We start from the raw sequence: 23,106 nt of genomic DNA on the forward strand, positions 1-23,106 counted from the left end.
TTAGACGGATTGCTCGGGCTGCCTTTGCGTCTTTTAATAGCGCGTCTGAAAAGCTGGTGCAACAGCACGTGCAATCTGTTCAGAGTGGATGTACAAATTAGTGCCTGCTGTATGGCATCTTGGTAAATTAACTCATTCACTCCCAAAGACGTTTTTAAACGTCTTTTCGGACTTGGTCCAGAATTGGCTGGTACTGAATGAGTTAAGCACAGAGTGAGCAGAGGAGACAAAAAAAAAGGATCAGAGATAAACGTGTGCATGATGTGTGTCCGCCGGATCTGCGTGATTGAGTGAAAACGAGAGACGTGCGATGACTCGTATCTATGGCTGTCAATACAAAAAAAAATGAAGCAAACTCGGTAAGAGTCTCATCGGATGTATTTGGAAAGTTGTCAATCAGCACCGCATTTGCAAACGGTGTCTCATGTGCGTTTTCAGGAGCATTTAAAGGCCAGCGAGCGCCGGGCAGAGACGGACGACAAAGCGGACAAGCCGAACGCCGAAGCCAAACTCCGACCGTTGTCCAGATCTTCCCCGTCTCCTTCCCCCGTGCTGCAGCCCCGCAGGGCGTCGCCGCCGACGCCTCGCTCGCCGACGCCGTCGACGTCCTCCCTCACCCCGCTTCCGCTGCCGCTGCCGCCCTCACCGGTGACCCACCTCAAGTCGGAAGAAGGGAGGCAGAGGGTGTCGTCTCACCCGCCCGCGCCGCTGCCGCACGCGCCCTCCCCGTGTTCGGCCTCGCCGCCTCCGTCGTCGCCACGGCTGCCGAAAGACGAGTCTGTGGATGGCGGGCGGGTGGAAAGGGGAGAGCGGCGAGATGGACATAAGCCTGCTTTTCAAGGCATCTATTCGGGTGAGTCATTTAAGTCACCGATTATGTCACGGACTTAAGAATGTCAATATTATGCTTGGCATTCATGGTGGGGTTTTAAATTTTTTTTTAATGACCTAAACATTGATATACACTTTTTTTTTTGTCTGTTTGCAGAGCTCTCACCTGACTACCCCTACCAGTCGATCACGACTCCTTTTGGTGCGCCTGTCCCAACTTATCATGTTCCAGCAGCGCACACCAAAGCAAACCCAGAAGCTGTTGCGCGGCGCCACTCGCACTATTTGGACTTGAGTCCCTCCGCGCCCTCGGCCCACCTCCGATCGAGGCCGTTGGATGCCGACCAACTCAAACCACCAAAACTGACAACAAAGAACGAGTCCTTCCCCACACGGGAACCCGTTGCGGGAAAGCATCGGTTCGACTCGACGCCACAAGCGCTGATTCCTCACCGGCGTAGTTGCAGTCCCGTCGGAACGCAGCGGGACGAAGCGGGCCCGTTGAAGCTGCGGCCGATAGCTCCGCAGGTCGCTCGTCCCGCGCCGCAGCGGAGCCCGAGAGCGGATGATGTCGGGCCGGAAGCAAAAGAAGAACAAATCAAAACAGAGATGCGGTCATATCAACGTCACGACGCGTATTCGTCCCCACTGGACGGAAGCGAGCCTGAAGCGGCGGCGTACGAGGATTCCGAGCGGACGCGCCACGCCTCGTCCGTCGCAGCGGATCTGGATGGTCAGAAATCCACTCAGCCGGGCGCAAGTTTTCAACGCGAATCCCATCAAGCGACGACGCCAGAGCGACGCGCCCCGAGTCACAAGGAAAGCGTCGGCCAAATCCCCGCCTCCTCCGAGTCGCCGCTCCCCGCGGTCGTCGGGTCCGAAGATCCCATGGCGGGGATGCTCGCTCTGCTCGCAGCCAGCGAGATGTCTCAGCCGCACCCCCTCGGCCAGTCGGCGCCGACGCTCGCCGAAAACGCCGCCGGTCCGCTGGAGATGGTGGCGCTGGAGGGCATGGCCCTGCTCAGCCAAATGGCCCAGCGGGAAATGGAGAACATCGGCATGGAGCAGGGTGAGGCGGCTTTTCGAAAAACAAAGATTGAGGAGGAGAAACACTACGCGGGGGGGTTTGGGTGGGGTTTCAGGACGAACCTAAAATGCACTGTCACCTTTATGAGTGAACTTAATGCCAAAAGCTGTTAAACGTTTCAATATTTTTTTCCTCCCGCCCGCGGTTCTCGAACAAGGAGCAGAACGGGGAAATTCACAACAGGTGTTTGACCGACACGTTTCTTGTTTCAATTCGAATCGGTACGGTACCAGCCCTCTTTATCATGCCTTTCACGCTTTGACGTCAGCAGGATGCCGGCAGAGGGAAGTGGTGACTGAACGTAGTGTTCAGGAGTTGTCATCGGCAGGATGCAAAAGAAAGACTGGAAGTGTCACAGAAAGGCATGGAAGTGGGGGCGTCCTGGGAAATGCATTTGTTGAGCAAAATTCGCCATTCATCCGCGTGTTGGAGAACATCCGGATGGGTAAAATGCACCGAAGCATTGAACTCATTCACTCCCAGAGACGTTTTTAAACGTCTTTTCAGACTTGGTCTAGAAATGGCTGGTACTGAATGAGTTAACAGTTGGACATGCGCACGGTGAAAATAAGTTCCCCTTTCGAGGTTTTAATGCATTTTCGGTTCATCCTGAAGTGTCGCATGAAAGCTAAAGATCCCTAACATTTTGTGACTAATCAATAAATCAGGTCTTGGCACTGATCATGTACCATTACACGTGTGCGTGTGTTTTTCCTCTGCATCCCTTGACAGATTTAGCAATCGAGGGTTTGGACTACCTTCTAGAGGCGAGCAAACAGATTCTGCTGGAGGCCATTGAGGAACAGTCCCACATTGATCTGCCCAGAACGCTCCATCCCAACCGAAAGTACAGCTGGAGGCAGAGGAAGGAGGAGCCGGTAGGAAGATAAATATGCTCACCCACAGAGGAAAACCTGGAAAGAAAAAGGCCTCGACATTGTTCTCTTCCCCCCCCCGCAGCTTTATAGTAAAATGTCCATGGACGTGTTGGATGCGGTGGAGGTGGAATACCGCATTCGCTTGGCTGAGCTGCAGAAGACGTACAAGGAGAAACAGAGAGAGATGAGCAAGCTGCAGAGACGCAGGGACAAGCAGTCAGTGCAACAGTACACACGCTCCCGATCGTCTGTCGCACGCGCGCGCGCTTAAACTCTCTTCTTGTCATGTCAGCGAACGGCAGCAGCAGGAAGACGAGAGGCGGACTCTCGCTCGGCGGGGCAGAGGTCGACCCAGGAAGAGAAAACACTTGGCCACGCCTCCCAAAATGGACAGCAGGCCCGCAAAGTCAGTGTGTCCCAAATGTATAAATCACAGCCCGGCGCATTTCGATGACCCACTGAGCAGTTTCAAGTACAAATATTCTCTTGCCTCAGGGTGGGTAGGTCACTGCAATACTCGGAGGACTCTGAAACTGGGGAAGGACACAGAAAAAGGTTCCTGGTGTCCAGAGAAGACGAGGAAAGCGAGATGGGGACTTTAGGGGTCAAGATAAAAAAGAAGAAAAAGAGCAAGGGTTGGAAAGACCAGGACGCATCCGGCAGCCACGTTCCCGAGGTAACCCGCATGCAAGTGCGTCGTTTAAAAAAAAAAAAAAATAATAATAATAATTCCCAACAGGCCTCTTCCATTCCACTCAGATTAACGATGTGTGTGTGCGCCGTTGTCAGGGTCTGAAGGTGAAACGCGGCCACGTGTGCGAGCAGGAGCAGCTGGCCTCCGACCTCGACAGAGCCCTCTCGCTCTCCCGGCTGGACACCGCCGGCGCGTCTCGCAAACTAGCTTCGGGCTCGAAAGGAGAGCGGCCCAGGGGCAAGTCCGCCGACGGCCAGCCCAAGGAGCGAAATAGCCACTCGGCGTCGAAAAGCGGACAAAAGGTGGCCGCAAAGGCTTCAGAGGTGCTACGGAAGGTGAAAGGTCAGAAGAAGAGTGCTTTTTTCTCCCCCATGAGATCGGAGCTCAGCAGCTGCTCTAACAGTGAGTACCTTGCTTGAAAAACAAACGCGTGTGATGTTTGAGTTATGAGCTGCGTCTAGGGATGGGCGACTTCGATGCTGGAGGGGGGGGGGCGTGTAGGAGCATACACTTTCTAATCGGATACATGGCAAAAATGCCCCCTCAGAATTTGTGCATCTGTTCTCTTAATTTCGTTCATTTTCGATGATATTTTTTTCAATGCTTGTCTAACAGATCTACTATCCTAACACAAGCAAACATGATATTTTTTTTTTCCCCCCTAGTCCAAAGGGGCTCTCTTGCATATGTGCCATTCAAGGACGGCACAAAACTGCTCAACAAGTAACCGGCTTTAAGCACAAGAACTCATTTTGTACATTTTTCACACAAAAAATGAACTCACTCAACATTTTAATATTGTTGAACTACTATTTTTTTCCCAGCATATCATTAAAAAAAAAAAAAACATAAGGCCTACTCACATTGGGCACAATAAGACCAATGTTAGCTCAACTAAGACATGTCTGCCATTTCGTAGTGAGGGGTTAAAAAAAATATATAAACTGTATATATATTTTTCCTCTCCCCGGCCATTTAAAAAAATAAAATAAAATAAAGGCACAGCCGCCGCCAGTTCCCCATCCCTGTTTTAGCCATAGACAGGATTAAGCTTGTAAACCAAGCTGTGTGTTGGCCTTCTACGTTGCGGTCTCAATTTGACGAGCGCTTGACCACTCTGTCCTTGTACCAGACTCTGATTCCGAGGGTCACAGTTCTGCAAAAGGGAGCTGGCCCTCTCTCTCAGGAACGCGTCCCCACGGCAACCCGGCCCGAAAGAGGCACGCCGCATCGTCGCCGTCCTCCGTGCTGTCCGGCGCTCAGTCGCAAAAGAAGAAGAAGAAAAAGAAGAAACACAAGCACTTATCCCTGCTGCTTGAGGAGGCGGGCCTGAGCTCCTCCGACGACTCGTTCGATCAAGGTTACTGACCCCCCCCCCCCCCTCCCGTCTTAGAACCTTGCACTGTTAACTCAGACGATACCTTGTCTGTTGAGTCTTGTCACAGCTTGTATGTTTGCCATTTGCAAAGGCATCTTTTTTTTTTTTTCTTCTTCCCAGACTGTGCTTTAGCTTGACCGTCCCTACCTCTCTCTTGCTGCTGGTTTTTCTGCAAAGTTGCCTTTTTTTTTTTTGGTTTGTTTTTGTTTTTCCTTTTTAAAGAGTTTACACATTTCTATGGTGTTTTTTATTGCCTGGATTGAAAAGCATTTTGTAGAGTTTGTACATTGAATTGAAATATTGTGTGAATTTGTGAGATTTGTTTTCATAAAGTTGTATTGCAGTTTGGTACCTATATATATATATATATATATATAAAAAAAGGCTTTATTAAAGGTTTGGACTTGATTTAGTATGGAAAGCGAGCCGCTGTGGTCCTTGTGTCGGCTTCATCTGTCTCGTCTGTCTTTGTCGTTCTGTCCAACTGCACCTTCACGTCCTCCCAGTGCCTTCTGTTTGTCCAATATCCCTCCGTTTGGCCCAGGAAAGGTTGGAAAGACTGCTCGGTTACAGGTTGCACAGGGACGTATGCTAGTTGAGCTGTTCCCCCCCCCCCACCCGCATCCATTGTGGGAGCTTTATAGTAAATTTCATGTGTTATTTTTAATCCAGATGATGCCGCCAATTGACGTTTGGGATATTTGGACAAAAGAGCTTCTTGTCAGTCTACTAAACCTTCCAATAACCCCCCCCCCCCCTGCACCCATTGTACTTTTGCTGTCAACCCCTTTGCTCTGTCAGCCACCTCAACCCACCCCCCGCCCTTCCAAATTGTCTTTCCCGTGATGCTTTGAGTGTCTTTCTGCCTGTCCCACGTGCTTGTGCTGCTGCTGCTGCCGCTGCCGCCGCTCCCACGACATTTCAGAAGTTTGGCAAGGACTTGCTCAGCCTTAAACCCGAACGCTTCCTCGCCTCGGCGGCGTCTACGCTGCGGCTAAAGTGTAGCTTAAGCTAGACTGCGCTAAAAGGCGTGGCTGCGCTAAGTCTAGGCTGCACTCTCGCCTCCGTGCCGCCCCGCCCTACCCCGCCCTGCCTGAGGCCACACCCCTGTCACCTGCTCTGTAAGTAGGACATGCCCCTCTTATTTTCTCCACTGCTAAGACGGACAGTGCTGTATGGAATGACGTTTGCGCATTTATTCCGTGTCCTTGATATCCAACTTAAGGTCTGCAGTGGTGTGTTCTGTCCTCTGTAGTAGGGCAACGACTTGATACTTTCCAGTGCGGCACAGTTGTCAAGTAAGGTTTAATTGCATACTAATAGGCCACAAAAAAAAAAAAAGTTCTACTAGTGTGCTGAATTGTCTTGCTAGCGAGGACAATGGGCATTAACTTGAGTATCGAGGATAATGGAGTCATACTCAGACGGCCTTCCATGAAGCTGAAATTATCCATTCACAGAATATAAACTTTCACCTGATTTATTATTTTCCCTGACAAATTCAAGCTTTTTTTTTTTTTTCTTGGGAGCCATGGTTTCGCCTTATTAGACCTTTTTTTTTTGGTCTCTGCTGACTGGTTAAAAGCTAGCTTTGTGATGTTGAGCTAGGATGAAGGCGGTTACCATGGTTACTCAAACTTTGTACCAAAGGTAAAGCAAGGGGCCTCACAGGGCTGTCCTCTCAGTGCCTGCCTCGTCCCGTCTGTTGTCTCTGCCTGCGAACGTTATTACGATGTGGATTCACAGTACCTCTTATGCAGCGTTTCCGAGATTCATCGACACTGAAAAAGTCATTCTCGAAGGCGCGTCCCATGTTTTCACGGGATGATGCAACCAACTTTGCTGGATCACGATGAATGCAACCAAGTGCAAGAACTGCATCAAAATGCTTTGCCTTGACAAATACGACAATGTTCAGTTTCCACTGACACTGTCAAGACAGGACATCATTGAGCAAGGTTCTTCCAGTATGCAGTGGCGTCAAACCCCCGCCGCACCATAAGAGCCGGATCGAAAATTGTGGTGACGTCAAGTAGGGACACGAGTCCAAAAAAAAAGCAACAGCTCTCCATTGTGATGCGTTTGTGATGCGCCCGTGCAATCGACCCCCACACTCGATGTCACTGAATCAAAACAAAAGGCAGAAAGTTTGACGCGGCCCGTGAATCGAATACGATTGCACTGTTACGATCTGACTGCTCTCCCGTACTGTGTATCCACCCTCGCGTTAACACTCTGCAGAGACTTTCCTCCTGCTCGTCTGTTGGACCTAACCGCTCACTACTAGCAACACGCCGCTAACCCGCAATGTGCTTCAATAGCTATTTGAACGTGTGTGTATGTGTTTTGTGTACGGCACGCGTTTAGTTTGCTTGCTGCAATGTCTTGTCACCGTTGAAGGAAGTGGATCTCTGCTGTTTTTAATATCCCCTCATGGGGGGGATTCAATAACGGATAGTGTATTGAATGTATTGGGTCGGAGGTCACGTGGTCTTTTTCCAGTGTGAGTGTGGATGTGCAGTCGTGGTAGATGTGAGGTTGAGTGTCTGCAGCAGAATTTGGATGACACTGCGTACAAGCTCTTGGGTGTGTGGTAATTCAATCCAGGGCACAAAATTCAGCTATCGCCAACTGAGTCTTACCGAAGTGAAGAGTTTTTTTTTTTTAATACACTTTGAGCGTTTGTTACAACAGTATATGGGGCATATCCGTCCATCCTCTGAGCTCAAATGTTTTTTTTGTTTTTTTTTTTTCCTCAAACAGAATCTTCAGAGGATGATTACGAAGACGAGTACGAGGAGGATTCCGATTCCGAAGACGGCGGGTGCGAGGAGAGCGGCCTGGGTCTGTTGGCCAGGTTTGCGGCGAGCGCCCTCCCGGTCAGCTCTGTCGCTTTGAGCCTCCTCCCCGATGGCAAACATCACAGCCGGCCGAGCATTCTGGGTAAGAACACGACACACAAAAGCAAAGGTTGCAGAATTGCTTCATGCGTATTGTTTTGTTGATCCAACACGAACGTAAAGAGTTATCGAGTCATTGACTGTGTGAACAAAAGACTCGCTGCTGCGATGGTTCCTCTGATTGTGCTTTTTGTGGTTGAGCAGGTTTATCTGCCGAAGTGTTTTTCAGCGCCGCGGTTTGGCGGCATTGTTCAAATATTCATTCATTTCCAATTGTCACATTGCGGTGAAACTAATGCTTCGGTCGTCAATTATGCATTGGTTTGGATGTAATCAATCGTGCTATTCTTGTCATTATTGATTGCAGAGAATCCAATACATTTACATGGCTTTAAAACGGACCGACCACAACGGTTTGGGATCGCATGCGCATGGTTTCACCCCTTCCGCGCACTTTCAAACACGTTTCGACTCAATAAATCATGCTCGAAGTTCCTTAGTGTCAGTTCTCCAAAGAGGACAAGTGTGCTTGCTTCAAGCTGTTTGTGTCACTGCCAGTTAGTCTGTTGTAAAAGTGTGTGTGTGTGTGCGTGTGGACTTCATTTGAACGCTCAAGCTCATGAGGCTCTGTCTTGCCACCATCAGGCTCATCAGAGTGCGAGTGGTCCGACTCCGGTTCCGACTTGCGCATGAGGAAGTTCCCCTCTCTGCTGCACGGCAAACGCTCCGCGCCGGAACTCCCCCTGTTGCCGCCGGCGACCCGCCGCATCGAGCAGAGCAGCCCAAGCAAGCGTGACGAAACGCTGCCCGTCAAACGCAAGCCTCTACCGATCAAACGGCGCCGACCGTCGCCTCGGCCTCAGCGGCGCTTCAGTTTCGATCTGGCGACGGCTTCCGGCTTGGGAGGCTTCAGCGAGGACGAAGCATGGAACCGGCGACGCAGCGAGAGGATCTTCCTCCACGACGCCACCGCCTCGGCCAACCAAATGTCATCCGTGTCCGGCACCAGTCAGAGCTCCTCCTCCAGCTCAGCCCCGCCTCTCACCCCAAAGCCCGTTTCCAGACCCAAGCAGCCCGCTTCCCACAGAGAGGCCAAAGATGCCGTGAAAGTACGTCAATTATTCATCTGGTGGTTACTCAGTGACTGAGGTGTGTGTGTGTGTGTGGGGGGGGGGGGGTCCTTTTCTGTTCCATTATACACTTGCTTCTCTTCAAAATCCTCTCCCAGCATTTTCTTTTTTGTCTCGTGTATGTGTCACAGTTCCAGCAGGGTTTCCCAGCACTTTAGTCACTCTCGCACTCCCCTGCTGTCTTAAATGTTGCTGACAAGAAAGGACAACTGCAGGCTTCCCCCACCCGAGTGCATATATGTGTGTGTGTGTGGGGGGGGGGGGGGTGGGGGCTTGTCGTCATTCCACCGATTTATGTTCTGACATGTGTAAAACAGAAAAAGAAGACGAAGGAGTCCTCCTCTCTGTCCGTGAGCCCGTCCTCCCTGGCTAGTCCAATAAGAGACGGCGGCCCCGCGGCTCTGAGCCTCAGCCCGGCGCGGAAGAGCCAATCCAAAGCAAAGAACAAGGCCCGGGAGGTCAGTGTGATGACTGATCAGCTGAGAAGTCATGAGCAGGGCAAAGTCATTGCGTACTGTCTCGGCAAGGTCACGACGAGAATGCTCGAATGAAACCGTTTGACATCAATGCGCGCAAAGGCATTTACGTTTCTGGAATGCGCAGTCACGTTTGTGTGTGAATGTTGGCCTCCGTTTTGCCTCTGAGACATAAAGTTAGCCTCACGTATGTAGATTATTGTGACATGCTGTCCATCTGTTAGAACTCTGTTGAGTCATCGTGTGAATGTTAAAGGCTGCCAAAATTGTTGTGGTTTGAAAAGAAATTTGCCTTTCTCAAATATTCCTTCCCCATTCAAATGAATTGAAATGCCATTATTCCGTTCCACAAAAGCTTTTGTTGTTTTAAAAACCAAAAATATCATTATATTAATATAGTTGATAAAAATTGAGTAATAATACAATTAAATACAAGAATGTATGCCTGTGTGTCGAGTTATATCATCTGTCTTACTCCACCATTTGTGTTCAAATATCCATGGGCTCTAAAAGTGCAAACATCAATGCTAACCATTAGCATCTAAATGGAGTTTTGCCTTTTTTTTTTTTTGTTAGCGCTAAGCTAAGCGGACTTTCCTAAGGCAAAATTATGTGATTGATTGAAATACAATGCATGCACGAGGCCTAGTCGTTTTATACAGTGGAGGGACACAGACTTGCCACAATATTATGAGCCCAATGACACCCAAAATGCATCGCTGCAAAGAAGACACAAGATTATTACCATCTTCACATTATTGTTGTAGTTTGGAGTTGTATAGTGCGCATCATACTTCATATGAGAACCATCCCTCAGAATGACGCAGTGCCGTTCTGCATGACTGCAAACTCCACCCACGATAATAAACAGTGTCAATCAACATGTGCAGGGTTTTTTTTTTCCTTTCCCCATACAGCTCTTACTCTAATTGCATTATGCAAGTGGCTGCTGTATATAACCAGCTGGTGTAAATAACTTTTCAGGGCAGACCAAAAACCCATCTCGCCAGGACGAAAATATGTTTTTCTAAATCTGAATCAAGGAATATGATCCATTAGTAGAAAAATAAAGGGCATTGGGTGTCATTTACAGCAGTCCAGGGGAGCAGTGAGCCGGCTGATGGAGAGCATGGCTGCTGATGAAGACTTTGAGCCCAATCAGGACAGCAGCTTCAGCGAAGACGAGCTCATCCCGCCGTGCGGCAACGGTGTGCCCGAGAGGTCCTCAACACCTGGTCAGCGTTGGTTTACGCCTCAGGGACCGTCGCGATTCATAAGAACCCGCAGGCATGAATATATTCACGTCCTGTGTTTTTTTTTTTTTTGTTTGTTTTGTTTTGTTTTTGTTTCTCATATTCAGCTCCAGTGCAGTGTGTGTTGGACAAAGACTCTTTGGCAGACGGGCTACGCGTTTTGATCCCAATGGATGACCAGCTTCTCTACGCAGGGCACGTGCACACTGTGCACTCGCCCGATATGTGAGTATATTACAAGATGTATTCATTCATATATGTACTATGTTTGACCTGATTCAGCCAAAGAAATCAATCGTTTTTGTCAAGCTGGATTCATTCAATTGGCCCATTTTGGCCACCGGTGTGCAGTATGAGACACACAGACAGATATACTGTTCATTGAGACGTCTTAGCTCTTCTCAGCTCATCAGTACGGCGCTAATATTTGTTGCTGCCCACCAATTGGTGATTTATGATATTGACGGGATTTTTTATTTTTTTTTTGAAAGCTGTTCTTGATTGAGTTAGCGAAAAGTTTAGCACAGGTGGGTGGAGCTTGGCTTGATTTCAGTGGCATTCACTTTTTTAATGTTTCCTCTCCGGCTTATCACTTCTGCCCAACTGTTTTGAACGACCGTGAAGAGTTTTGAGGTTTCCATGGACAGGAGGAAAAAAAAAAGTTTTTCGATTTCAGATGGCAAAGTGCCTCAGGATGCAGTGTAATGCATACTTAACATCTTAATCACCGGAAGCAAATCAATAAAAGTGTTTGACAAACTCTGAAATGGAAAAAAAAACCCATCAGCTCTAGCTTGCTCACTTAGCTGCAAATCCAATGGGGCTGAGTTAAAAGAAAACAAGACTTAATCTCCTTTAAAGCAGGATTAATATTCTCGGGGAATGTAAATGTGAGCCGCGCAACAATTGGGACAAAGTACTGTGCAGCCATAATTTCGTCAGTGTTGAGTTTGGTTTCTTTTGAGGCGTGCCGCAAAAATAGTCGTAGAAGCCCCAGCCAGCTACGCTTAGTTCAACTCGGTTGGAAATGACGCAACGTCACGTTTAGGACAGAAATCACAGAAAGGAAAAGTGGATGCGGCGCTCTCAATGTGTCCGCCGCGCTTTGAGCCTCCTGTAATTGTTTGCCGCAGATACAGTGTGGTGGTGGAGGGCGAGAGAGGGAACCGGCCGCACATCTACTGCTTGGAGCAACTGCTGCAGGAGGCTGTGAGTAAACTGGATGTCACTGGGCGGGGGTTCAATGCGCCACATCGCTCTCGCTCGGATTTCTAGTGACACATGAGAGCGCAGCCGCTCGGAGACGAAAGTGAAACATGAAACATGCATGACCCAAAGTAGGTCGTACGTCATGTGACGGCCACATGCGCTTAAACCTTCCCCGAGCTCTCGCCCTCTGCCCGCATGGCTTATTCGGGTTTATCTCTGTGTAGTCTTGATGTGGAATAAATAAACTAAGCTCAGGCCAATGCCGGTAAGAAACACTTAGCGTGTGCTGGCGTGGCTCGCGTGGTTCTGACATTTCAAGTCCTTTCTTCTTGTCTGTGTTCAGATCATTGATGTGAAGCCTCCTTCGGTGCGCTATCTCCCCGAGGGCACCCGCATCGCTGCCTACTGGAGTCAGCAGTACCGCTGCCTTTATCCTGGCACGGTTGTCAACGGTACACGAGCGCGCACACGCACACACACACACACACACACAAACACAAACACACAAACAGTGCTTGGATGCCATGAGTCATAGTCAATTTCCAATTAAATGCTAGCTGGCGGCACATGACAAATGTCTGTTCTCCACTGGGCTATTTCAATACGGCAGAGTGCGCCGTTATACCCGACCCTCGTCGCGTGAAAGTGTAAATATATCGCACGCAGTACACACCTACTGGCCGCAGCCTACTGTCGGAGAGGTATTTCTTTATTATTCTGGCTGCAGTCTGCAGTTCACCATCGGAGACAGAGGGGTCAGTGTGTGAAGTGTAGAAGCTTAAAAGGCATTTCGGCTGGCGTCGAACATGGATCGGGCGATTTTAAGAATGCTTTTACACTCGGACTCGGATAGCCAAGTTAGTGAAGATCTCCCGCGACCCCTGGAAAAGCCTCGAAAACTCAATGCGGCTCTATGAAACTAAACTCAATATTGTATACTTCAATATTCAACTGCATCATCGTGTCCGAAGGCAGCATTTTGTCACCAAACCTCCAAAATGCTCCCATCGCGAAGCGTGCTGTCCCAGTGTGGCGCATGAAATCGACAAACACAAAATACCCCCGACGTCCACGTTGATAGTAATGGATGGTGACACCGCGTACTTGAGCTAATCGGTCCTAACAATGCAGCTTTGTTGACGTTTTGGCATTGACGCGATAGTCCTCGAAATGGTTTTTCTACTCTTGATTTTCGTTGGGCCCGACTGCCAAGTCATTGGCTGGGAAACTGTTTTTTGGTCGGTGCTTCTCGGGTGCACTGCTTTATGAAGGTGGGGCAGAAATGCAGAAGTCCAGAACAGAGGCTTTTGTAGAAATAGGAAGAGAACACTTGAAAGACCCAACGACTTGTACCCGAACAGAAAATGGACTCAGAAATATTTCCCCTTTGAGAGCTTGTGCAAATAACTCTAAAGATGATTTTAACTAGGGGAAAAAAACTCCGGAATAGGCCGATATGACTTGGATTAGCTTTAGAATTGAACTAAATGACATTAGACCAAATTAGAACTGCCGTGAGGACTGGTCTTGACTTTTTTTTTTAGACTAAATCGTTCAGACCCGGTTTGGTTTTAAAAATGGGACATCTTATTTCCCCATGTCTAAATATTATTAAATGATCAATACCATTGTTAATCAACATATAAGGTCAGTTGAGATATGTTTGGAAACAGTCAGGCAACCGCTTATTCGCAATTTGCTGTTTTCCTCCCCGAAACAGGAAGTTCAGACATGGACGACGACGACGATCTCATCACGGTGGAGTTTGACGATGGCGACACGGGACGCATCCCCCTCTCTCACATCCGACTTTTGCCTCCAGACTACAAGATCCACTGTGAGCACATACCGTACCAAAGCACCGCTCACGCACCCCATTGTTCCTTTGTCTCTCCTATCCCATTTGAACGGAAAACAGTGAGCTTGAATTTTTTTTTTTAAAAATCCAATGGCCCGGTTCAACAAAGAGGACAATCGTTTACACGCTCGTCCTTTTGGGGTTTTGCTTGGCCTCCGTCGCAGGAAAACACAAAGTTGGTTTAGTCTTCAGCTTGGGGGGCTTAGGTCACGCCTGTTTTTATTCACAAGATTCCTGCCTGTGTGGGTGTCACAAAAATAGATTCTGTCCACCCACAAACCATGTTTAAGGTCACACTGAACTGACTCCATCCAACTTTTTATAACACCCGTTGCAGCGCGGGCAGATGGATAAACATTTTTCTAACCTTTTTGGAACTGAGCTTTGTTTGTTGTCCTTTATGGAATCGATATACAAGCGCGACTCCCAATTCTTGCGCTACACATGGACAGCAAGTGGTTCACAAAGTAACTTCCCTCAAGCATTTGATTGGCCGAACTGACAGTTTACGATTTTTCGATTGCACTGTGAGGTCGACGCGCTAACCACTGGACCACCGGGGCCGCCTTTGTTGGTTTCTTTAGTTGAAAAAAATTTTTTTTGAAAAATAATTAACTCATTCAGTACCAGCCAATTCTGGACCAAGTCTGAAAAGACGTTTAAAAACGTCTTTGGGAGTGAATGAGTTAATGTGATCATTTTGGTCACTATAATCATGATAGAAAATCTTCATCCAGTTTCAACTCACGTCCCGATGACGATCAGTTTAGCAGATTAATTAAAGCAGATTAATATGTGGCGTCCTGTGTTCCCCCTGAACAGGCGCTGAGCCTTCCCCTGCACTCCTGGTGGCCAGTTGCTCTCGCAGGAGGGTGCGCAAATGCAGCAAGGAGGGCAAAGAGGCCAAGTCCAATGAAACGGCGCCAAAAGTCAAGGGCAAACCCGGTCGCAAGCCGAAACCCAAACCAGGTGAGCCGAACTCAGAGAAATGACGGATGACCGTGAGATCAATTCTTTCATAATCACTCGTAATCTCTTTTATTTGCCGAAAAATCATTTTGTCCTGGAAGGATCAGGCTGCCCGGTGTTTGCGTCTCATGTCGTGTTGTTGTTGCTCCCGCCGCAGAAACCTTGAACTCCGATTGCAAGGAGAAAACAGAATCTCCGTCGTCTAGCCAGCCTCCAGGCAAATCCCAGGATTTGACCAAAGTAGCCCAAGAGAGGAGTTTGTCAGTCCAGAAAGCGGTTCAGGAGAAGTCTCGGCCTGCCTCACGGCCCGCAATGGGGGCGCAAGCAAAACCGGGTCACAAGAGCTCCATCGCGTCCCCTTCGAGTAGTCCGACCTCCGCGGTACCCAGAAAGACCAGCTCGGCTCCGATCCCAAAATCGAAATCGAAAGCCAAGATCTCTTCTTCATCCTATCCTTCCACCTACGGAAAGGTCCTGACTGTGGACCTGTACAGCGAGCCCAATCTGACCTCGTATAACGGCCAGCGTAGAGAAAGAGAGAACAGCGCCAATGTCGCTACATCCAACAGGCCCGTGTCCAGACCCGGCCTGACGGCAAAGCCCAGGTCCGCCTCGACCTCCACATCCAAAAGCAAACCCGCCTCGGACCATCACGGGAACTCCAGACCCCTCAGATCCGTTCTCCTTCCCAGCCCAGTTCCGAGGCTGTCAGCGGGCAAATCCGGTTCCTCTCTGGCTACCAGAACTTCATCGGCACCGGCGACTCTCTCCGGTCCCAAACCGAAGCTGTCGTCCGAGCAGTTGGCCTCCAGGCCCAACTCCATCTCCAGGCTGAAGCCCGCCTCCAGACAGGGGGACGTCGTCAAGCGGAAGCCCGTGTCCGCCGAGCCCCTCGTGAAGCTTGACCACGAGGGTGTCACCTCGCCCAAAACGAAAAAGACCAAGGCCCTGATGTTGCTGGAGGGGCAAAATGGCAGACGGGATCCCGCCCCCGTGACCACGGCCGACCAGAAACTGCTCAAGTCCAAACCAAGAGCTCCGGAGTGCGAGTCTGGACTGCGGGAGAAAGAGGCCACCCACACAGCACACGCGCTGGCGAAGGAGAGAGCGGGGAGCCGCGGTAGAGGACTGGAAGCAGACGCCAGGGAGGAGAAAGGCAAAAAAGACGAGCAAAAGGAGCCGGACAGAAGGAAGGAGAGGAAGATTAAGGAAGTGTCTCAAAGTAGCAGCAGCAGCAGCTCCGAGTCCGAAGCAGAAAGCGGGAAGGGGAGGGGGAAGCCAAAGAAGAAATGCACCTCCAGCTGCTCTTCCTCCTCTTCATCCTGCTCCGGCTCTTCCTCGTCTTCATCGTCGTCCTCGTCTTCCTCCTCGTCCTCGTCGTCGACGGACGACTCCTCCTGCAGCTCCGACGAAGAGAGGACCGGCACTCCTCCTCCGGGCCCCGTCTCTCCCTTGCCCGCAGCCCCGGACAAAGTGGAAGAGGAGCAGCGAGAGGAAGAGCAGAACACGAAGGAGGAGGCGGACGTGAAAATGGAGGAAGACGAGGCGTCCCCTCGCTCCCGTTCGCCCTCACCTTCGCTCTCGACCTCTCCGACTCCCAGCGCTGCGGCGAAAGCGGCCAAACCGGCCACCGGGAAGGGTTCCGGTCAAAGGGGCCGCCCTCCGAAACCCAAGCCCGGCGGAGGGGAAGGAAAAGTGGGCAGGCCAAAGCGGCGGGAGGGGGTGCACCTCCCCACCACCAAGGAGTTGGCCAAACGCCAACGGCTCCCCAGTGTGGAAAATAGGCCCAAAATTTCCGCCTTCCTTCCAGCCAGGCAGCTCTGGAAGTGGTTTGGGAAACCCACTCAGGTGAGCAGCGTTGGGCGAATTACCCCCACAATTACGTTACTTTCAGGTCATTGTAATTCCTCATATAGTGGGTTGGGGGGGGGGGGGGCAAAAATTATAACTCATTCACTCCCAAAGACGGTTTTAAACGTCTTTTCAGACTTGGTCTAGAATTGGCTGTAACTGAATGAGTTCCAAATGCTGTACTTTTGAACTACCGTAGTTCCCCTTTTCTACGTGTTTTATGATACACACTTGTTTGCGGTGTGTCTTTATCTCGGAATGGGGGGGGGGTGCCCTCTTGTATTTTATTATCTGTTAATTATTAGTTTTACTACAGGCAACACGCACGAGGGAAAAAACACCGCGACTGAGAAATGTCATTCCGATTCGACTGTTGTTAAATATTACTCAGCCGCCACGTTTCTCATTCTGCCCGGTGATATTCTCCCCTCGGATAGAGACGAGGAATGAAAGGCAAGGCGAAGAAGCTTTTTTACAAGGCCATCGTGCGCGGCCGGGAGATGATCCGCATCGGCGACTGCGCCGTCTTTCTGTCGGCGGGGAGGCCCAACCTGCCCTTCATCGGTCGCATCCAGAGCATGTGGGAGTCGTGGGGCAGCAACATGGTGGTCAGGGTCAACTGGTTCTACCATCCAGAGGAGACCAACCCCGGCAAGAAACTCACCGACAAGAAGGTAAGCGAGAGGGCCAAATCAATGCCTGCTGGGACCTCGTTGCTTTTCAGTCAAACACATTGCAAACTATTTTTGATGGATGCTGAAATCCTCCTAATTATGAAATGTTCTGCTTTTGCAGAATTGGGAACAAATATGTGGGCAGTCTCTACCAGCGGCTCTGCATTCTTCTATTCCGCGAAAAGACTTCATGGAGGTGAGACTTGTGATGTGATGGTTTTTATCGTGATCATCGTCATTAGCATTTTTCGTCGCACTGGCCCTTTTACATACAATTCTTAGCGCTACCTTGTTTGTTAGCCACTTAGCACACTTACTCGAATACACACAATACCTCCATCACTCCAAAAAAAATATCCCCGATTTACAGCCCCATGCAATCTTAAATACCGTATTCAAATTACGATTGAAAGGTTACTCTGTGAATAATTGGTTAATTGAATAGAATTATATTCCTATCACATTACTTAAACAATGAAAATTAATTTTCTGTTCCCTCCCCCAAGAATTTTTTTTTTTAATGTATGACTTAACCATTGACATTTAAAAACAATTTCCGGAAATAATTCTTAGTTGAGTTCTGATTCAATGTATTATGGATACTATAATACAAAATAAAAATGAATGTACACAAAATGCGAATATGAAGGAACGAAGAGGAAAATATTTACACCCCTCCAAGCTTTAAACACACTTAAACTTACTAAAGGGCTGTCTGTCTTTAAAAAAATAAATAAATAAATAATAATAATGGGCGGCCCGGTAGTCCAGTGGTTAGCACGTCGGCTTCACAGTGCAGAGGTACCGGGTTCAATTCCAGCTCCGGCCTCCCTGTGTGGAGTTTGCATGTTCTCCCCGGGCCTGCGTGGGTTTTCTCCGGGTGCTCCGGTTTCCTCCCACATTCCAAAAGCATGCGTGGCAGGCTGATTGGACGCTCTTAAATTGTCCCTAGGTGTGAGTGTGGGCGTGAATGGTTGTTCGTCTCTGTGTGCCCTGCGATTGGCTGGCAACTGATTCAGGGTGTCCCCGCCTACTGCCCGAAGACGGCTGGGATAGGCTCCAGCACCCCCCGCGACACTAGTGAGGATCAAGCGGTTCGGAAAATGGATGGATGGATGGATGGATAATAATAATAATTAATTACAAAAAGCGAATTTCGGTCTTATGTATAGTAAGGCGTTTTTGGCCGAAAAAAACGACCATGTATGTTAAGACGTTTTTAGCCGAAAAAAACGACCATGTATGTTAAGACGTTTTTAGCCGAAAAAAACGACCATGTATGTTAAGACGTTTTTAGCCGAAAAAAACGACCATGTATGTTAAGACGTTTTTAGCCGAAAAAAACGACCATGTATGTTAAGACGTTTTTAGCTGAAAAAAACGACCATGTATATATAGTAAGGCTTTTTTTAGCCGAAATAAACGACCATGTATAGTGAGGCGGTTTTGACCGAAAAAAAAAGACCATGTTTAGTAAGGAGTTCTGATTCAATGTATTATGGATACTATAATACAAAATAAGAATGAATGTACACAAAATGCGAATATGAAGGAAAAAAATAAATAAATAAAATAATAATTAATTCCAAAAAGCGAATGTCGGTCTCTTTTTTTTTTTTTTTTTTTTTTTTTTTAGCTGTCATTTATTCATATGCCGCCAACCGCTAACACAACACGCGTGTTTGTGCAGCGCGCCCTGTACCAGTCGTCCCACAGCGACGAGAACGACGTGCAGACGGTCAGCCACAAATGTCTGGTGGTCGGCGTGGAGGAGTACGAGCAGATGACCCACACGCGTCGCTACGCCGAGAGCGAGGACCTCTACTACCTGGCCGGCACCTACGAGCCCACCACAGGCATGATCTTCAACACGGACGGCGTCCCAGTCATCTGCTAAGCAAAAACAACAAAACAAACCACACACACACACACAAACTGGCCTGCTTGCGGGTTCTCTGGCACCTGGCGAGGAGACACGCGGACGGTCCACCGTAGAGAGTACACACCCGTGTAAATACTCATGTAACACAAAGCTCTATCCAGGCAAATCTGAGTGTTTGATTTTCACGTGATAGCTCCGTCGAGAAGCTTTTAACGAAATGTGAGGGACGACACAGGTTGTGATTCTGGTGTTGCCGTGGTGATGTTACAGTCAATGTCTCAAGTCTTTTTCGATGTATCCGGAGAACAGCAGGAGCGACAGATGCAAAAGGTGCGGAAAGATAAAGAGGTGGAGACTCCCTTCCAATTTGCTGTCCAAACAGAGAGCACTTAGAAGAATAAAATCCAACACTCGGGCTCTTTTCACGCAACCCCCCCTTAGCTCCCCCCCTTGACAATCGAAACTCCCTCCGACACTCAGGCTCAAGAGAGAGAAGGTAGACTCGTAGGACACTTGTTAAAAGCACTTGTCCCTTTTTCATCCACCTGAAAATCCAAATCCACCCTGAAATCCGGTTTGGAGGTGCAACAAAGAATCCGAGCAATAGATTTTGTCCACAGTCGATGAAACTGGGTCAGATTGCACAAATCTTCGGAGCTCAGGGTGGACCTTTCGCTTATTTTTTTTTTTCCTCCCGGCTTGTAAACACATCGTCAACTGTGTTTGTGTTCAATGTATGAATGTATTTGTTTTTCATACATTCATCCTTTGCCGCTTTTTTTAAAGCACGTTTCGGTCTCTACGTGGTCACGAGTGCACTTTGAATAACTTTTGGACCGAGGGTCTTGGTATTTCTAACTGGGGGTTTTTAATCATAGCCCCCTTGACTCTCTTTTAGTCACCCAGGCATCACACTTGCCTATTTTGACCATTTTTAGGTTTCAAATCTTGAATGTCGTTCTGAAAACTAGCCTAGCCGGTGACTGTTCTCTCCCAGGCAGGGCTTCCAATGTTAATGATAATGATTTTTGCCAAATCGTGAAGCTTACAAGTCTCGGCGCCCTTTTGTGGGCACCAAACCGGAAACGGTTCTCTGCGTTTGTGTTGAATAGTTGCCGGTTAAGAGCGGATCCGATTAATTCGAAGCGCCAGTGTGCGCAGACACAAACGTTTGTCTCGTTTTGCCATTCATGAGGTTTCATTTTACGTTCATCTTTGTTACGGTTCCGTTTTCCAATGAAACAAGTCAGTCCTAAGTGGAGGTCCGCATTTCTTAAAAAACAAAAACACAAGAACGTTTGATCATATGCTGCTAGTTATATTCACATTTGAGGTTTGACAAGGTACAGCGAGACTCAAGAAGCCAGATGACCCGCACGAGAGTGCAGGTCACAAAAAAAAAAAAAAATAGTGAACACACAAATCGACAAGAAGTGCTGGTTCTGAATGTTTGTTAAAAGCACTTTTCTCCGTTTGCATGTGAGACGGTGAGAGAGAAGGCTCTCTCTCACACACACGCATTTATTTTGTAACCCATCTGGATGTATTAAGGCCTTCCAGTCTCTCCATCCAAAGCTCAGCCTTACAGGGTCCAACATGCACACCCTCATTCCCCAACGTGTCCTCTTTATTTTCATTTGAGATATTTTGTATAATCAACTAGTAAGTGTTTTGTGGGGTTTTTTTGGGCTTGCTTTTGCTGTGACTTTTTTTTGGGGGGGTGTATATTATATGCACATGTCTTTTCTTTTTTTTTTACCCCTCTCTGAACAATCGTCCACGCCTGCTGACAGGCATTGGGAGCTAGCTGCTAGAGAGAGAGAGAGAATATGAGAGAGAGAGAGAGAGAGAGGTGGACTGGAGGCTGGTTCTTCGTCTGCTGTTCCTGATATCGTAAATTGTCCTGTTACAGACAAAGCAGATTATTTTGAAAATGAATAGAAAAAAAAACTGATCTACGTTTTGTAAATGATCCTTCGCCGTCGAGGGAGAGAGAGAGAAAAAAGCTTATCAGAATATACTTTGTACACGTCTAATCTTGTAAAAAATGCAAAAGGATACATTTTAATGCGAAATCAGACGCCAGATATATGCTGTTGCTCTATACTGTATGTGTTAGGATTTTTTTTTTACAGACGACCATGTTTACCAGTGTTTCTTTTTAATGGTTTTAGTAACTCAGTATTTTCTATAGTTAATAAACAGATGGAACTGTACTTTTGGTGTTCTGTGTCATTTTCTATGATGTGTGTATGTGGGGGGGGGGGGGTGGGCTCTATCTCTCGCCTCACCTTCCATCCATCCATCCATTTTCCGAACCGCTTAATCCTCACTAGGGTCGCGGGGGGTGCTGGAGCCCTACCCAGCTGTCTTCGGGCAGTAGGCGGGGGACACCCTGAATTGGTTGCCAGCCAATCGCAGGGCACACAGAGACAAACAACCATCCACGCTCACATTCACACCTAGGGACAATTTTAGAGAGTTCAATCAGCCTGCCATGCATGTTATTGGAATGTGGGAGGAAACCGGAGTACCCGGAGATCGCCTCACCTTGTACCTCTAATTTAATATGCAAGAAACCACAGCGCCCGAGGAAAAACAACCAATCATATAAGGCATCAGTCAAATGTTTTTAGCTGATACAAAGACAATTTCCAATTAGAGTGGGCTAGCGTCCTTGCAAGATGTTTGAACTAAACGGAATATGTTTTGCTTTGGCTGCACTCCTCCATTCCAGGGAGCTACTAACCACTTTGTACGTCTCATTTTGTTTCCATCCTCATGTGGCCTGTGCACGTTCGGGTGGACTGCCCCTTTAATCATCAGTGGACTCCATTTTGGCAGCCTTGTAATGAAGCTGCTGGTTGTGATAAAATGGAGGGAACTTCAGCTTCCTCCACTGAGCCCCGCAGCTGACCGCAGGAGATGCATTTTCCACTGTTGACCCTTCACGGTCCGTGTGTGTGTGCGTGCGTGCATGCGTGTGCACCTTTTTTGCATTCCACTGTGTCTGGAGGTCATTAAATATTTGCTGACATGCAATGTGCGTGCGCGAGATGGAGATCCAGTTTCATGGAGAGCGCCGCAGTCTGGGGTTTGGCTCCCTCTCAGTTTCTCCCCAAGGACCAGCATCAGCATAACATCAGCACCTGCTGGGAGAATCTTCCCTCCCTCTCACATGTGCGTACGGGAGAGGCATCTTTTAGCACATTGTCTCTCCCTCTCGCTTCCCTCAGCAGTGTTCCACACACACACACACCCTCGCACTATCCTGTGGGTGTGTTGGCAGGAAGGATTGTGATAGGCTGACATCTCATGCACAGAAATCTTCTACTGGCTGAGGCTTCTTACACCGAGGGAGGTGTATGTTTGTGTGTGTGTGACTTGTACCATTTTTTAAATAGTTCTCAGCCCCCTCCAGACTGGTGTTGGTGTATGTGTGTTCTAAGCAGCCGTTTCCCAGGAGACAGGTGTCTAAGTGAGGGGGCGTTCAAAAAAAAAAAGCAAGGTGCACAAACAGTTGAAACGCTTCCTATTATATCCCGACTTTTGACAATGTGACACCATCGAACTATGTTTGTTCTTCTGTTTTGTCACAATGCAGAAAAAAAGGGCAAACTTGGCCTCACTGTCGGATACTCTCAATAGAGCAGTTGTCATTCCTCCTCCTGAGTTTATTCGACAAAGTGACGACAGGAAGTTTGGCAAAAAACAACTCCAAAAGGAACTGGCAAATCAAGCTGTCAACAGGAGGATGCTTGCAGTCTTCATGTCACGAACAGCAGCCACATTCAGTCACTCTAAAATGAAGCAAATTGTATCAGCCTGATATGAATGGGGCAGGGAGGGGGGGGGGGGGGGTCCCCGAATTTAGATGCTTTGGAATGCAAGGTCAATTCCTTTGTTTTGGTTGTATTATACCAAAGACAGGTTTCAAAACCAAAAGATGAAAATGAGATAAAAGTTCATGAGTCCAGTTTTTTATTTCATGGTATTGACATCGAAATGTGTCCCAACAACTCCGACCAGAGCACCT

At 48.3% G+C, this 23,106-nt stretch overlaps 1 protein-coding gene across 1 annotated transcript in view; it reads left to right on the plus strand.

Moving 5' to 3' along the window:
• The window catches only part of tnrc18 (trinucleotide repeat containing 18), a 44,882-nt gene extending 23,596 nt beyond the window's left edge, over nucleotides 1–21,286 (plus strand). Inside the window, exons 10-30 of the mRNA XM_086132055.1 lie at nucleotides 439–853; nucleotides 989–1,900; nucleotides 2,651–2,796; nucleotides 2,879–3,012; nucleotides 3,089–3,202; nucleotides 3,292–3,472; nucleotides 3,586–3,892; nucleotides 4,623–4,850; nucleotides 7,632–7,811; nucleotides 8,414–8,877; nucleotides 9,216–9,356; nucleotides 10,468–10,609; nucleotides 10,735–10,852; nucleotides 11,761–11,836; nucleotides 12,180–12,288; nucleotides 13,557–13,673; nucleotides 14,517–14,663; nucleotides 14,821–16,511; nucleotides 16,952–17,188; nucleotides 17,310–17,384; nucleotides 18,879–21,286. Coding sequence (XP_085988181.1) covers nucleotides 439–853; nucleotides 989–1,900; nucleotides 2,651–2,796; nucleotides 2,879–3,012; nucleotides 3,089–3,202; nucleotides 3,292–3,472; nucleotides 3,586–3,892; nucleotides 4,623–4,850; nucleotides 7,632–7,811; nucleotides 8,414–8,877; nucleotides 9,216–9,356; nucleotides 10,468–10,609; nucleotides 10,735–10,852; nucleotides 11,761–11,836; nucleotides 12,180–12,288; nucleotides 13,557–13,673; nucleotides 14,517–14,663; nucleotides 14,821–16,511; nucleotides 16,952–17,188; nucleotides 17,310–17,384; nucleotides 18,879–19,085 — 6,141 coding nt within the window. The 3' untranslated portion in view covers nucleotides 19,086–21,286. The remainder of the gene's footprint in view (nucleotides 1–438; nucleotides 854–988; nucleotides 1,901–2,650; nucleotides 2,797–2,878; nucleotides 3,013–3,088; nucleotides 3,203–3,291; nucleotides 3,473–3,585; nucleotides 3,893–4,622; nucleotides 4,851–7,631; nucleotides 7,812–8,413; nucleotides 8,878–9,215; nucleotides 9,357–10,467; nucleotides 10,610–10,734; nucleotides 10,853–11,760; nucleotides 11,837–12,179; nucleotides 12,289–13,556; nucleotides 13,674–14,516; nucleotides 14,664–14,820; nucleotides 16,512–16,951; nucleotides 17,189–17,309; nucleotides 17,385–18,878) is intronic.
• The last annotated feature ends 1,820 nt before the right edge of the window (nucleotides 21,287–23,106 follow it).

This window comes from Hippocampus guttulatus, chromosome 16, assembly GCF_054856545.1.
Source record: "Hippocampus guttulatus isolate MCC_2025c chromosome 16, RoL_Hgut_1.0, whole genome shotgun sequence".
NCBI classification, from domain to species: domain Eukaryota; kingdom Metazoa; phylum Chordata; class Actinopteri; order Syngnathiformes; family Syngnathidae; genus Hippocampus; species Hippocampus guttulatus.